General features: G+C 40.5%; 1 protein-coding gene across 1 annotated transcript in view; it reads left to right on the forward strand.

The window, feature by feature from the left end:
• The first annotated feature begins 2,739 nt into the window (after window positions 1-2,739).
• Window positions 2,740-16,518, forward strand: part of CRTAM (cytotoxic and regulatory T cell molecule) — a 29,386-nt gene continuing 15,607 nt past the window's right edge. Inside the window, exons 1-3 of the mRNA XM_008569212.1 lie at window positions 2,740-2,831; window positions 13,144-13,290; window positions 16,280-16,432. Of these exons, the coding sequence (XP_008567434.1) occupies window positions 2,786-2,831; window positions 13,144-13,290; window positions 16,280-16,432 (346 nt within the window). The 5' untranslated portion in view covers window positions 2,740-2,785. The remainder of the gene's footprint in view (window positions 2,832-13,143; window positions 13,291-16,279; window positions 16,433-16,518) is intronic.

Raw genomic sequence — 16,518 nt, forward strand, 5'->3', positions numbered from 1 at the left:
CTACAGAAGATAGTAGTAGGTAGTTCTTTTGTAGCACTTATTGTATACCATACATTAAGGACATTAACTCCTTTAATTCTCAACCACCACATGAGTGGGTGCTATCATTATGCCCATTTCACAGGTGAGAAGACTGAGGCTTTGAATCCAGACAGATTGGTTGCAGAGTTCATAATTCTTGATCACTGGAAGAGAATAGAATTTCCCAGGAAAAGAAGGCCATTTTAGACAGAGGAAGTAGTGTGAACTACAATTATAAAAATGTATTGTATGCTTGAAAAATGACAAGCAACTTTCCATGGGTGTATTTTGGGGGATGGTGGAAAAGGAGGCTGAAAAGCTAGGATGGGGTCAGTGTGTGAATGGCCTCAAATGATTTGCTCAGGAGTTTGGACTATAATCTCTGGAGAAAAGGGAAGCAAAAATTTCTGAGCAGAAGAATGACATAATCAGGTTTGTGTCTTAGTAAGAGAATGGGAAGGAAAGAGAAAATCTACCCAGCTACAATTAAATGAACACCTGGCAAATTTCATGTGACTCCGTTCTCAAACAACACGCCATTTGGTTCACAGATGTTGCACTAAAACCACATTAAATCAATAGATTTGGGACAGACTGCATTGTAAATTTGGGTTTTAACCTCAGAATGTTTTATTCTGTAGTCACCTGAGTTCTGTATACCTTCTGTTACTTTACCTATGTTTCTGTGCACTTTTAGCAAATAGAGAAAAATCACAGTAAACCACAACTGGAAAAGAGAGAAGCAAAGCAACCTTTCTTCAGGCCCCTACCTGGGTTTAGCACAGAACTGGTCCAAGTTTTTTCCACTGGTTTAAAGTGAGAAGTCCCATGATGACACTTTTACTTTTGTAAAAGTGATTTTTGACTTCCTCTTTCATTTACATTAGATGATAAACTCAGGATTTGGGAAACCTACCAAAACCTCTGTCCAGACATGTTTCTGGCTCCATAATGCTACAGCTGAGACTAGTGGAAGCAAAGCCCTGACAGGAAGTGTTAGAAAATCCTACAAAGAAGACCATTCTTCTAGGTGGAAATGTGAGACATTATTAACTAGCTATAGGCAATTCACACCCTCCACAGGGAGGCTCAAAGAGAAATTTTATGCTCTTTTCTGGAGTAGGGAGGGAGCAAGGTACAAAAATAAAGCATCCGCCTAAAGTAAGGACAAGGCATTAACAGGAAAATCAAATGCTTAGACACTCACAGACCATTATATATAAGAACTGGAAGTCCCGGGAGGGAATCTCATGGGCAAAAACCAAACAAACATAAATAATGTACATGATATATGTGTATGTACGTATTCATATATATATCAGACCAAAGACTCAAAAGTCTTCAGTTGTATTCTCAGTTCTACCACTGACTCGCTGTGTCATTTCAAGCAAACTCCTTAATTCTTCATTTTTAAAAATGATACAATGCAAGATACTCATTCCCTGCCTTACGATACCTTACAGTTTGTTAAACATACAGGTGCTCTCATTCCAGAGAGATTCCAATGTCATCTACCTGGGTGGGCCCTAGCAATCTGTATTTTTTAGCTAAAGGCCCAAGGTGTTCATATCACCACTCAATTTGAGAAATATTACATTATATCTTGCTAAACTCTATTTGATCTCCTCTTTTCTCTTTCTACCTGTTAAACTAGGCAAAATATTTGATAGACATTTTTGGTGGGTAAAATTTTTCCTACCCAAACTATCAAAACATTTACAGAATATTAACAGTAATTTCAATTAAAATCAGTAAGTAGTATTTCCTTTATAATTTTCCAAACATTGCAGACTGACCTCTGTTCTCTAAACATAAGTCTGCTAGTATTTTGCCACGTGTCCTTGGAAAAAATGAAAGAAAGTCTACCTATCTCAATTTGCTCAGTTTTTGAGAATTCAATACCTAAATTGTTTATTTGCATATTGTCTCCCCCACCACATCATATTCTCCTAAAAAACAGGGAATTTATGTTTTATATCTGATCACGTCTTAGAGAAGTGCATGTTAGATGGTTAGATAGGTGGAGAGATGGATGGATGGATGGATGGATGGATGGATGGATGGATGGATGGATGGATGGATGGATGGATGGATGGATGGATGGATGGATGGATGGATGGATGGATGGATGGATGGATGGATGGATGGATGGATGGATGGATGGATGGATGGATGGATGGATGGATGGATGGATGGATGTCTGGGTTAATGGATGGATGGATGGATAGGTGGAAGGAAGGGTGGGTGGGTGGATGGATATACAGATTTCAAAAATGAGTAAACACATGAATGAACAGATTTGTCCACTGATCACCATTAGAAATTGTTGCCAGAGTTAGAAATACAAAATATTCACAAGTATTGAGCAAAAGTTGTCTAATTATCATTACCTAATAAACTGGAAAAGTAAAAATAAGGGTGACATCACTACACAGGGACATTTTAGTATCTCTCCTACCCTTCCTCCCCCCAAAAGCCTTGCAACTAGTTGACTTACCAGTACTACCTACTTGTGGTAGAACAATTTTTGTCATCAACATATCACTTACACCTCCACAATGGAGGACATGTGGTCCCCAAAATGTTCCATCAGGGGGTGTTTTGGGGGCAGTTAACTAAAAAGGGGCTCCCAGAACAGATGGAGGACTTGACAGATATGAGGTCACAGAGCTACTGCCTCTCCCCCTTCAAAAGAAACTGCTCAGCTCCATTTATTTCAGAATCTAGAGGAAGTTGACAAAGTGTCACAGCAGCCCAGCACAATATGTGGTGGAGAGTTTTCAGCTTGCTGGCTTGGTTCCCCTTACAAGGTAAGGACTTGGTGTGAATGTTTTTTGTTGCTCAGCTGACCTGTCTTTCCAAATCTACCTGTTGGTCAGTGGCAGTCACGGAGGACCTGCTATACAGAAGACAACCCAGGTAACTTTGCTAATACTTTTCAAGCCATGCCAAATCACACATCTGAGGGATGTCACTGCATTTATTTAATCTCTTGTTCGATTGCTAAATGTATAGAAAGGATTATTATAGTGTGTCTCTATGGGATCTGTGTTATGGCAAAATGCAACAAGCTTATTAAGTTCTGTCTTTGAAAGGCATACCAGTTGAAAGAACATCAGTTTGGGATTTTAAAACTTCCTTGCTATACACATCTTTTTGTTTTGTTTTGTTTTGTTTTGTTTTTGTTTGTTTGTTTTGTTTTTTTATACACATCTTAAATAATCTAATTTCTCTGAAACTCAGTTTCTGCATCTTGATAACAATGTTTGAATTACCAACCGCCCTGATTGTTATAAAGATCAAATTTCAAATGTGAAAGCAAATTGAAAATGATAAAGCGTATCTAACTCTTATTTAGTTAAGAGATATTAATGAGCCCCAGTGAAAACTTTGTGCTTATTTTTAAAGTTATTTTCAAATTTGGTTTTTGAGGTTTAATTCTAATGCAGCATTATGAAAATTAAAGAGAGACACAGTTACCTTTTTAGCACAAATCAAATTATTCCTACCAAAAAGAGGCGCAGTGGTATAGGAAGCGGCTCCTGGTGTCCCTGAGCCTCTGCAACATGTGTCAGATTCATGTAAAGGAAACCACTTTTAAATTCATTGCTTGCATGTGTTTGTTAGTTTGTTTTCAAACATTGAATCTGTAGTTCTGTTTCATGAAACGAACTTATCCTTCTAAATCTGCATTCACCATAGAAGGCATCTGAAGGACACTATTTAAAAATCAAGATTTTCATAGTATTTCAATTCCCTATATTATACACTTCAATTAGTGCCTTCTTTTTTGGTCCCTGTACCCTGAGGCACTTAACAAGGATTCAATTTTGGTAATGAATAATATTAGCTTCTTCAATAAGTGGCTGAAAGAATAGCTAATACATTCAGGAAGAGTACCTCTAGACAGTTAAAATTAGAATGATTTCAATTATTCCTAAGTTTGAAGCCTTTAACTGACTTTAACTTTTCCTGGCTTCCAGTTATTGCCTCATAAAATAATACTTCATAAAAATAAGTTTTTAAATAAATAGAAAAATCACGTTAAAAAGACAAGTCCTCTAGAATACAAATTATTTAAATGCTATTTATTTATATAGAGAGGAAAAATATTTACTGTGCCATCACTGTGCTGGGCATTATGTTAATTACACTTAATCCTAGCAAAAATACTGAGGTAGGTTTGATATCCCCAATTTACAGATGAGAAAACTGAGGCTAACAGAAGGTGGATAATACGCCCAAGTTTTCACAGCTAGTAAATGGCAACATAAAAACCAGCCTGCAAAGTGCATAGTAGAAGTATTATCTCATGAAACTTTTAATTAATATGTGTTTACTGGGTTGCGACAGATGTGTTTCTTAAAGTGGATCAAAAGTTTGAAAGCCACTGACTTCCACAATCTGGAAGATTCGATTTTGAAAAATCCCAATTTGAAAACCCATCCAAGGGGCCACCCAGAGAACATCTAAACTCAATGACATTGAGCAGCAGTGGCCCACCTGAACTTGCTCAGGCCCATCAGAGTCCAAAACGGGCACCAAGAAAACTGACCATATTACTTTCTTGTCAGCAAAAAAGCAACAAATCATCATTTCTGGAAAAGCTATAAGTTGTCCGTTGATTTCAGCTAATTAATTTACAGGAAGATCATTATGACTACTTCCACTATGCAACTTCTATGGCTGTCAAAAATTTATAGACAAAAAATTCTCATAATCTTGGTGCTTGCCCTCTTTTCAAGGCTACCCCTGAAATAAATAGTCTCTAGGATGGGTAAAACACAGTAAGAATAATGAATTATTCAAAATTCATCCCATTTACCTACATCGGGCAATAAAAACATCAAATCCACCAAATTTTGAACCCTCTATTCTGGTTATTTAGTGGAGGGTAGGATGCAAGAAATATGAAGAAATATTGTAAATTGAGTAGTTCTTGTGATACTTTTTTTAACCAGGAAAAGTCACATGTCTGATGACACATTGTTGAGACAGCTTCTTTAAAGCTATATTGGAAATACTTTGATTTTGGACAAGTCTAATTTATTTCACACCTGTAACTTTCTCTATTGATTTTATCTAAAACCAATAAAACTCCCTTTTAGCAGTGATCTGAATTGAAGCACATTTTTTCTTAATACGTCATAGCAGTCACGTAAATAGGGCTCTGGCTCGAGAATTAACTCATTGTATGTCTCTGGTTTTAATTTAGCTCTCTCTAGTTTTTATTATTTGATATAGCAAACTCAGAGCAAAGTTAGCATTCAATTAAAACATTTATTTCTGAATATATACATTTACTCATTTTTATCCATTAATTCAACCAATATCTAAAATCTTACTTTGTGCTAAAATGAATGAATGGCAAACACTTTTCCATGAGGATTTTGTAATCTATCCACAGAGACACATCTGTAGCCAAATTATACAATAATGTACTAACTGCTATAATAGAAGTATTCCTTTGGGAATCAAGAGGAGAGAGTAAGTGAGTCGTTGTGGGGAGGAGAGAGGCTAAGGCCTGGTTAGAAAATTTTGACAAAAGTGGTACAATTTGAGTTGACTCTTTAAGTTGAGTCTTGAGTTGAGTCTTGGGATTGAGTCTTAAAGGCAACTTGTAAGAAATGTATTCCAGGCCAAGAGAACAGCACAGACAAAGGCAAAGTATTTTCTGAGCCTAGAACTTTCTAGAAACAGCAAGTGGCTATTTGCATGGAATCTCTGGAAGGGAATATCAGCAGATGACACTACAGGAGAACATAGAAGTCAAGTTCTCTGGAACTTTGTCCTGATTCGAATGCGAGCCATAGCAAACATTTTAATGAAGAAAGAGACATGAACAAGTTTATGTTTTTAAAATGTAATTCTAGAAGTAGATGAGGATAAAAAGTTACAGGGAAGAGAGACTACAAGAAAGTTATTGCAATGGTCCAGGAAAGAAACGATGGAGGCCTCAACTAAGGCTGCAATGGTAGCAAAAGAAGAGGAATGAATTGATTGAAGCAATGTTTGGGAGAGAGAAGAGACTGGGGCACCTCTCAAATATCTGGTATACAGTGGATGGTGATAATATTAATTAATATAAGAGAACACTGGAATGGAGCAGGTGGTATATACATTTTAGAGATGGGTGGGGTATTGGGACAGTAGAGATAATGCGTTCTAACTGAACACATCTAGTTTGGGGTCCCTGTGGGATAGACTTGTTCTGTTCTGGTTTAAATTTGTTGCATGCAATAATTAGGCTATGAAGGCAAGAAAAAGAAAGAATTTTTTTTTTCAGTCTACTATGGTGACCTATAGCAGAGGTAAAGCACACACAGCAACTCCCAAAATCTTGGGAAAGACCAAGGACTCTTAAGAACTGCACTGGTTTTATCTATATGTACTTCGGTAGGTTGCTATGACTGCTGCTTACCCTTTTGCTCAAGAGTCAGTCACATGTGCCTTTGCATGAAGCCATCCACTGACAGGGTGGGTGATTTAGTTCATGGAACTGGGGATGGAGAAGATGGTGAAGGTCACAGGTTCCATTTCTATATATAAACCAGTCACAGTCTATAGCCCAGGCTCAGCTAACAGTCTCATAACACATAGCCATGCGCAAATGGATGAATCCAGCCATGGAGATAATGATCAGGCCCAGAAGTCAATAATCCACTCAGTTAACATGACCTACCAGTAGGAGGCAGTGACCTCACAGGAGGGACAACCTGACCATTCACTGTTGAGCTCTGCATGCTCAGCATGTGTGGAGCCGTGTAGAGCTAACTGGCAGATAGGAACTCTGAAGCCCAGAAAGGGAGAACTAGGAAGTAGGCCCAAGGGTCTATCCAAGAAAGAATAAGGGTGAAGCAGAATACACAAGTCCATGTCTTTAGAGCCTACAGGGGAGGAAATAGTGAGCAAAGAAAGCACGTCACACCCATCCCTCTCACAGCACAGGTGAAAGTCTGTCTCCAAGCTGAGGCAAAAGAAAATTAAAAAGACAAGTTCCAATTTTGTTTCCAATGGTAATGAGAGGATCGTGGGGAACTTTTCCTTCGAAGATGTGCCATGAAAACTTGGGCACGGCATACTCTTCCTTCACCCTTTAACAAGACCTAGACATGCTGAACAACAGTTTTAAGCACTACAGTTGAAGCAAAGCTGGGTGGGTCTGTGGCTTCTCACAGGGACTATTCTTCCTTTCTACAATGATTTTCCTGTTTCTAAATCAGACGTGGGGTCTACATGACAATACTGCAAGATAAATAGGACTGGAAAGCTAAAAGCAAGGCTTGTGGCAAGAAGCAAAGGAAACAACTAATTTTCTGTGCCTCAAACACAACCCTTCATATGTGAAAGTCAAGCATGTGCAGCGTGGTTGGTCTGGTCAGCAGCCTGATTCGAATTCTCAACAGCAAGAGCAAACACTAATCTTAGGGCATAAACTACGTTAGTCTACGCTAAAAGGCCATACTATATTTCAGCACAGTTTTTAAGATGTTGTAAGAGTTAAATGACGTTTTAATTCATAAGCATGCAGCCTAAGAAAAAGACGAATAACATATACATCTTTAAAATAAAGACATTTATTCCTAAACAAGCTGCAGATAAATCTCACCACTCCCATTTTATATCATTTTGCCAAAGGTAAAAACATTGTCAAAACTTTTAAGTGTAAACTTCTAGCCCCAAAGGATAAAGTTAGGGCATATTTCTTTTTTTTTTTTTTTTTGTCTTTTGTCTTTTTCCGTGTCCGGCAACGGATCGCAACCCTCAGTGTTGCCCCCGTACTGGACCGGGGACCGGCAACGGGATTGCAACCCTCGGTGTTGCTCCCGCGCCTCACTCAGCCAGTGAGCGGGAACCGGTCTGTATGTGGGATCCGAACCCTTGGGCGGGAGCGCCACCACGCTTCCCAAGTGGCGCACTATCCAGTGCGCCACCGGGCCGGCCCTAGGGCATATTTCTTAACACTAGTTTTTATTCTAACATTGATTCAACACATAGCTTTTTTCCAGTAACTTCCCTCCTGTTTCTCAGTGTTCCTACGAACAGTAGGAAAACAAAGTATCTGTTCATTGCCTGCATCATAGTGCCATCATGAGAACTGGCATTAAACCAGTACTTCTCAAGTTCACATTGTAATGGTTTCTGTAAGGGATGAATTTTAGAGAAACATAAAACCCAGTCATTGCACCCTAGAAACTTCAATCTATTTATGGGAAACAAGACAATACACAAGAATTAGAGATACAGCAAGTCGTCAATGGAAGTTACACAGAGCTAGATTCAGATCTTGGTTTAGAAGCTGCTTAACCTCTCTGCTTTGGTTTCCTCATCTGTAAAATGGGAATAATGATACCATCTTTACAGAGTTATTGGTTTTTGGCCTGAGTAACTGGCTTGCTATTTGCTGGTGGTGGAAATCTAGGACAAGAACATATCTGGGAGGAGGAAATCAAGAGTTTGCTTTGTTTGATTTGAAATGTCTTTCAAACACTTAAGTGGAGTCACCAGCAAGGTCACAAGGCCAGATAAGATGACCTATAGAGTGAATATAGACGGAAAAGAGTAGAGATCCAACATCTGATCTCCATGGTGCAGAAGGGCAGATTGATGAGAACCTGAAAGAGGGGAACAAAGAGAGATGGAAACCAGGAAACCAGGAAAAGACACTTTTAAGGAGCAGGGAGTGATCAGCTAAGGCAAAAGCACACAGTAGGTTGAATGAGATAAGGTCTGAGAATAGATCCTTGTTTTTGGCAATGTGAAGGTCTTTGGTGACCTTGACAAAAAGCAACTTCAGTGCAGTAGCAGGGTTGAAAACCTGATTAAGAAAGGAAAAGAGGAGCCGACCCTGTGGCTCACTCGGGAGAGTGCAGCACTGGGAGCGCAGCGCACTGGGAGGAGCGCGGAGGCTGTGGGTTCGGATCCTATATAGGGATGGCCTGTGCACTCACTGGCTGAGCGTGGTGCGGGCGACACCAAGCCCTTACCCAGTCACAAAAAAAAAAAAAAAAAAAAAAAAAAAAAAAAAAAAAAAAAAAAAAAAAAAAAAGGAAGAGGGGAACAAACAAGTCTGGAAAATGCTTTGGTAGAATTTTGCAATAAAAGACAGGAAAATAGGGCTGTAGCTGGAGGGGAATATGACATCATGTTTTGTTTTGCTTTTTAATGTGGGAGAAATAACAGTACATTTGTGTGCTGATGAGAATGATATCCTCCCCCAAACCTATTCCTGTCCTAGATTTCCACCACCAACAAATAGCGAGTCCAGTTAAAGAGAAAAGAGAAAAAAACTGATGATGGAGGAGAGATGCGGCAGTGTGGGAGGGAAATCCTTGAGTAAAAAAATGGGATGGAGGTGGGTGCCCATGGAGGCCAGTCCAGCTGTAGTGACATAAGTCAGCTGGAGCAGGCAGGGTTGAAAAGCAAGTAGGTTGGATTTGGTGGTGGGAGCAACACATTTTTTAGAGAAACCCTGATGCACATGTATGCGAGTAAATCAATGTTTCAGTAGCAAACAATTCATGTGATGAGAGAAGTGGGAAGCAATTTTACAATTTTATTGATCCACAGAGTTCTAAGACACCTCTCTCTCTTTCCATCTACTAATGATAGTGTGCCATGAACTGATTAACTCCACCCTTGGCACCTAAGGTCTAAAATATAAAGGACTCATTATCACTATATGATCCTTAAAATTCTTAATTCTCCTGAGCTGTTCCAATTGCAACAAGTTTATTTTGACTGTAACTACTTCTTCTTTTAATGTCTACTAGGACCTCAGAATGTTTAGTAATAAATAGTCATGTAACATTTGGGAAGGAGGTCTCTAGTGAAGAGCTGCAGAACTACAAGTTTTTTTGACCATTTCAATTTTTCTTTTTAAAGCAAGAGTCAGTTCAGTCTTTCTTTTTTTTTTTTTTTTTTTTTTTGACCAGTAAGGGGATCGCAACCCTCGGCATGGTGTTGTCTGCACCACGCTCAGCCAGTGAGCGCACCGGCCATCCCTATATAGGATCCGAACCTGCGGCCTCGGCGCTACCAGTGCTGCACTCTCCCGAGTGAGCCATGGGGCCGGCCTGTCAGTTCAGTTTTTCAAATAATTATTGGGCACTACTTACCAGGTAATAGTAGTATATCACGCTTACTATGTACTAAGTACTATTCTAGGTTCTTCACATGTTATTTAATCATCTCAACAACTCTATGAAATGAGTACTATGGTTCTTCCTGTTTTTATGGTAAGAAAACTGAGACATGCAACTTGCCCAAGTCTGTGCTGTTGGTAGTGGAGAAGCCAGGATTCTAGTCCTGACAACTTGGTCTGAGACTATGTGTTTAACCATTGCAGCATACTACCACACATGTGAGGAACAGAGATATGGATAGAACACAGCTCCTCTCTGCAACAAGTTCAAATGGTACCAAGCCTAGGGGACTAATGACAGATAAGAGTACCAAGAGCCAAAATGTTCTTAGGAAGCTTGAGCCCTCAGTCCAAACCAACCAAATGAGACCGATCTGGGGAGAATGTGAAAACTGAACTTTGATTCCAAAATGAAATGCATCAATAGAGGATGACGGAAACATAATGTGATCACAAGTTCTCTGAAAAAGGTCTGGGTGTTTTTGGTGACCACTGACTCAACATGAGCTTAATGAGTTGTTACACTGGGCTCAATAGAAAAAGGGAGTCCACAGGGCCCATGGTGAGACAAGTGAATGTCCCCTGTGCTCTGGCCAGCTCAGGTGATACCTAAGTCCCCTGTCCCAGGCAGAGACAGTAGATTCAGGTATGGCAGGTGGGGAGGGGTGAGGGAATGATAATGACTCTAAAGGCGTATCTTCTTTAGTTATATGACCATGCTATGGAAAAGACAGTAGACTTAGTCTATTTTCAGAGGACAGAAACAACTAAGACCAAAATGTAAAAGTTATGAAAAGACAGGTTTTGGCTCCTCCTTGACACCATCATCTTTCCCACCCCAATCCCATGCCCTGTCTTAAGGGGTAGATGACTTCAAGGTCAGGGTCTCTTTTTGCTCACTGTTTCCTTGGTAGATTTAGGAGGCCCCTACTGAGAGAATACTCAGTCCAGCTAGGGGCATAAGGGGTTGGATACAGGGGGATGGTAGAAGGTCCTTCTTTGGAAGTTTTTGAAAATAAGATTGATACTCATCCTCCTGTTCCATGTGGTTCTTGCAGAAGCAGAGTGTTGGCCCCAAGTACCTGAGGAGCATCAGTGGGTCTCTGGAATTTTAATTATTCATTGCACTGCAACTGTGTTCATTGGGAATGAATGATCTGAGCACTTGGGGCATCAGGAGAATTGATGTGTGGGTCCCACCTCCAGGGATTCTGATTAACTCCACCCTTGGCACAAAAGGTCCAAAATGAAAAGGTGGAAAACGTAGGACAAGAACACGTTTGGGGGAGGATATTCTCATCAGCACACAAATGTGCTGTTATTTCTCTCACATTAAAAATTAGTAATGGGTACAGCCTGGGCATCAGGGTTTTTGAGAGCTCCCCAGGTGATTCTAATGTACTGCCAAGGTTCAGGACCACTGTTTTCCTACCTACCTAAAATGGATGTCATGAGGACACAAGAAAAGGGACTAAATGGCTTACCAGATCTTTATTATTAATGAAAATCCCTTAGAAGAAATCACATTGTCATTTCAAAGCATCTCTATTAATATTACCCTTATTACTCAATTATGGATCGATTTTATAGATGAGAATATTTCCAAATGACCAAACCTAAGTAGAATTCTGGCCTTATGCCTCAATGCTTTTTTGAAAACACAAATTTCTTTTTATTGACTACTTGTTTTTCATTATAGTATTGCTTGATGATGTGGGTATTTTTTCCATTAGAACTCTAGCAAACTGTTTTCCCATGAAAGTCAATATAAACACAATACAATAATTCTGAGTTATTACTGCTGGAGGCTAGATTGAAATTAACGACGTAGGAATGGAACACACAAAGAAGTCTGCAATTAATTCCCAGAGCTCTCCAAAGCACTGTTCCTAATACTTGAAATTTAGCACAAGGAAATAAACTCCCTTTCGGCTTTTTGGTTTTTTAAGGTTTAAGATGATGCAGTGAAACTTGTCACATTTGCTATTCATAATTTATAGCCCTATGGTATACTTCTGTTTATGAAAGTGTTTTATACCTTCATTGATAAGAATTGTCTTATACTCAGGAAAAAAAAATTTTAATTTAAAATTTGAAGAAATAATGAATGGCAATAAATGTACCAAATCAGCAGTAAAGACAACAATTTCCTTTCTGGGGGATAAATTTGCAGCTGCTCAGAACCAATTGTTTATCATTCTCAGGAGGCTGTGATTTGGGGAAATTACACTCTCATGTTTGTCTGGAGAAAGTGCTGCTGTGGAATATTGAATTGGAAGAGATCTTAGAGCATCCTGCCTCTGGGGTGGAAGTTCTCTAGCAGGTGGGGCTTAGTTACTTCCAGTGAAGGGCAGCTCTGTAATTCGTGAAAGCATCACAGGGTACTCTTTCTTAGAATCCTAAACACACAATTTATACTTGAAGGTACAAGTTGCCCATTTTATAAACCGAGGGCAGAACGCCAAATTTTCTGGGTCCCATCGATCAGACAGGCCAACCTTGTTACACAGGCATCGACTCTGAAGTTCACAGCCCTGGGTACAGATCCAGCCCCATGACCTCAGTGACCTTGAGCCTCTATTCCCTCATGTGTAAAGTGAGACAGATAATTCTTCCTTTATAGGGTTACTTTGAAAATTAAATGAGATGTAGGTAATATGACCTGGCACAGTTCCTGGCAGATGACAGAGCAAGTACCCAATAACTGTCATTTAACTTTTCCCTTTCTCCCTATCAATACCTTACCCCTTCTTTCAGACCAGGTTCTACCATCCCCTCCTTCAGGAGGTGTCTTTACTGCTCTTACTATGCACAATACCCACTTCTCTCCTTACTTGCTTATGTTTTGATTTCTAGAAGAAATATGTAATGAATGATTGAATGAACAAACGAGGTTGTGTTGAGACTAAATTCCTGCCACAGCGTGGGCGCGGCTTGGCCTTGCCGGCCTGACCGTCCTCAATTCTCTTTCTCCACAGAGGCCTTTCTGACTAACCACACGGAAACTGTCACCGTGGAGGAAGGCCAGATGCTCACTCTGATGTGTGTCACTTCTCTAACCAACACTGCCTCCATCCAGTGGCTGGCCCCTTCAGGCTTCACCATCTTTTTAAATGAGCATCCTGGTAAGTGCAAGAAGGAAAGAAAAAATCACCACCAGACCTCCACCTGAGGGGTTTTCCAGCCAATCAGGTTGGTGGGACAGAAAGCCTGCATGAGTCACCCAAAGGGTGGGCTCAGCCCACCTACTGTTACACGTGAATCACACCTCTGAAGCCTGTTATTTCACACATGGCTGCTCTTTTCTGGCAGGAAGTCTGAAATGGAAACCCCACCAGAATGCCTGTTAAAGGGGGCTCAAATTACAAAACACGTTTCCATGTCCCTCCCCACCCCCACATCACTTTTTGACTCTCAGTGGCCACGAAACAACCACAGCAAAATGGTGAACAGGCAGCAGACTGACTTGGGGGCCCTTTGTCTTCACAGCCCCTTTGTCACCTCACCCACATCTGGAGCCAGCTGCTCTGTTTTCCCCTGAGGAATACAAAGTCACTTTACAAAGCCCCTTCCAGACATCGCTTCTCCTCCTGTTGGTCTTGACATGAAATCGAGATTTCTAAGCAGTGGAAATCAGCAAGATGTATTACTTTGGGAAAGAGGACAGTCATTCCTCTCTTCATAAACCCACATTAAATGAGTGCTACATGCCTGAGATGGAAAGGGATTCCTAAAAGTCCATTTAGTTCATCTCTTCGACTTCAGATGATATTTTGCTAAAGCCTCCCCTTCATAATGAGACCATTTTATATCTCCATTTAATATTCCTAACTCCTGGGCCAGCCCGGTGGCGCACTGGATAGTGCGCCGCTTGGGAAGCGCGGCGGCGCTCCCACCCGAGGGGTCGGGTCCAAAAAAAATATTCCTAACTCCTGGGCCAGCCCGGTGGCGCACTGGATAGTGCGCCGCTTGGGAAGCGCGGCGGCGCTCCCACCCGAGGGGTCGGGTCCAAAAAAAATATTCCTAACTCCTGGGCCAGCCCGGTGGCGCACTGGATAGTGCGCCGCTTGGGAAGCGCGGCGGCGCTCCCACCCGAGGGGTCGGGTCCAAAAAAAATATTCCTAACTCCTGAATACTTGGAAGAGTCTCTAAAACAAACTTCATTTTTGTTTAGGAAACAGAGCCTCCAAAAAAACTGATATGCTTTGAAAACATCATTAAGTATTCATATGTTAAATATAAAATAACCAAATATATTATTTTGCACTAAATCAACTATTAATACTAGAATTCAATAGAACAAGTAGATACTGGGCCAGCCCGGTGGCGCACTGCTACAGTGCACTGCTTGGGAGTGCGGTGGCGCTCCCGCCGAGGGTTCGGATCCCACATACAGACCGGTTCCCGCTCACTGGCTGAGCGAGGTGTGGGCGCAACACCGAGGGTTGCGATCCCGTTGCCGGTCCCGGTCCGGTACGGGCGCGACACTGAGGGTTGCGATCCGTTGCCGGACACGAAAAAAGACAAAAAGGAAAAAAAAAAAAAAAGAACAAGTAGATACTAATGGTTAAAAGTTCTGACAGAAAAAATTTTAAATAGAGATAATTCTGTAAAATAATGCTTTTTGTAGTTTTGTTTTGTTTTTGGCGAACTGGGAGAAGATGGGCATTCTCAGATCTTTGCAGCAGAATGGCTTGGTCTAGCCTGATGGTTCTCAACCAGAGATGATCCTGCCCTTCAGTGAACATCTGACAACGTGTGGAGATAGTGTGGTTGCCACAAATGGGGACGGGGCAGTGGTCTAGTATCTAGTGGGTATAGGCCAGAGATGCCACTAAACATCCTACAATGCACAGGACAGTCCCCACAACAAAGGATTATTGACTCGAATGTCAACAGAGTATAGATTGAGAACCCCTGAATTCTAGTGCATTATAATATTAGTGTACCAGGACACACACCATTGTTCCAGATTAGGATCACCTTCCTTGGTCAGCTATTCAAGGTTTAACTACTTCAGACATGTTCATATTTTAAATCTTAGTGGTAAAAAACAAAAACACTCATTTCAGGAGCCTCTGATTTGCTAAGGGAACTTTGACTTCAGACAGAAATCCTGGGTCAATACACAATCAAGAGGAGCACTTGTGTAGTGGATTGAATTATGTCCCCCCAAAACTCACTAAAGCGACTCATCATGTTTTATGTATTAGAAACTTAGCCCCCACTGTGACTGTTAACAGGGTGGGAAATCCTATTATGGTAATTGAAAGGTGGAGTCTTGAAGAGGTGATTGGATTGTAGGACCATTCAGTAGTGAATGGGTTAAAAATGTGGTCGGGGCGTGGTTCTGAGGGCTTTGAAAGAAGAGGAGAGTCTGTCTCTCTCTCTCTCTCTCTCTGCTCTCTCTGCTTCCACCATCTAGTAATGTGACACCCCTGGGTCACTGTTGCCACCACCTGATGGCCTCAGGAACTGTAAGCAATACATTTCATTTTCTTTATGAATTACCCAGTTCCAAGTATTTTGTTATAAGCAACTAAAATGGAGTAATACAACTTGCTATTGGTTGGAAATTTCTGGAGCTTGCTTGTTTGTCACTGACTAAATACCTGAAAGGACTAAGTCATAATCTATAGGAAACTTCAAATAATAATAAACTTTTTAAAATAAAAAATATAAAGCATCCAGCTGGGTGCATTTATCAGTGAATTTATCTTCTTTCTTTCTTTCATATTCACTGTGACAATATGACCTCAAATGAATCAGATTTCAAAGAGATAAATCATAGTGGGGCATTTTCATTAAAAAAAAAAAAAAAAACCTAAAATCCTCCTACAACCTCCTCCTTCCCGAGCATAGCATTCTTAATTTCCCACAAGCACAAATGAAGCAATTTGTTTATTTCACAGATACCACTATCAAAATATTTTATTTCCTCAACTAACTTCAAAAGGCATTCGGCTGGTAACACTAGACTTTGGAAGGCAGCTCAGTCGAAGACATGACATTTATTCCTTTAAAGTGTGAAAATCAAAAGCTATTCCTGTAAATGATCAATCTGTATTCATCTGATACTTTTCCTCATAACAACTCTATCTCCCCTTTGTACAGCTTTAAAAAATTCCAAATACCAGCTCCTTTACCACTCGGCTCGTCAGCTCTCCATCAGCGTGAGCAATGTAACCCTGCAGGATGAAGGCGTGTACAAGTGTTTACAGTACAGTGACTCCGTGAGAACAAAGGAAGTGAAGGTGACTGTGATAGGTAGGTACCCTGCAAGGAAACCCGGTGTGCAAACAAGGTTGTTATCAACACAGTACACCATTTTTAAACTTAACATTTTAGGTTAA

Source organism: Galeopterus variegatus, unplaced genomic scaffold, assembly GCF_000696425.1.
Source record: "Galeopterus variegatus unplaced genomic scaffold, G_variegatus-3.0.2 Scaffold478, whole genome shotgun sequence".
NCBI classification, from domain to species: Eukaryota; Metazoa; Chordata; class Mammalia; order Dermoptera; family Cynocephalidae; genus Galeopterus; species Galeopterus variegatus.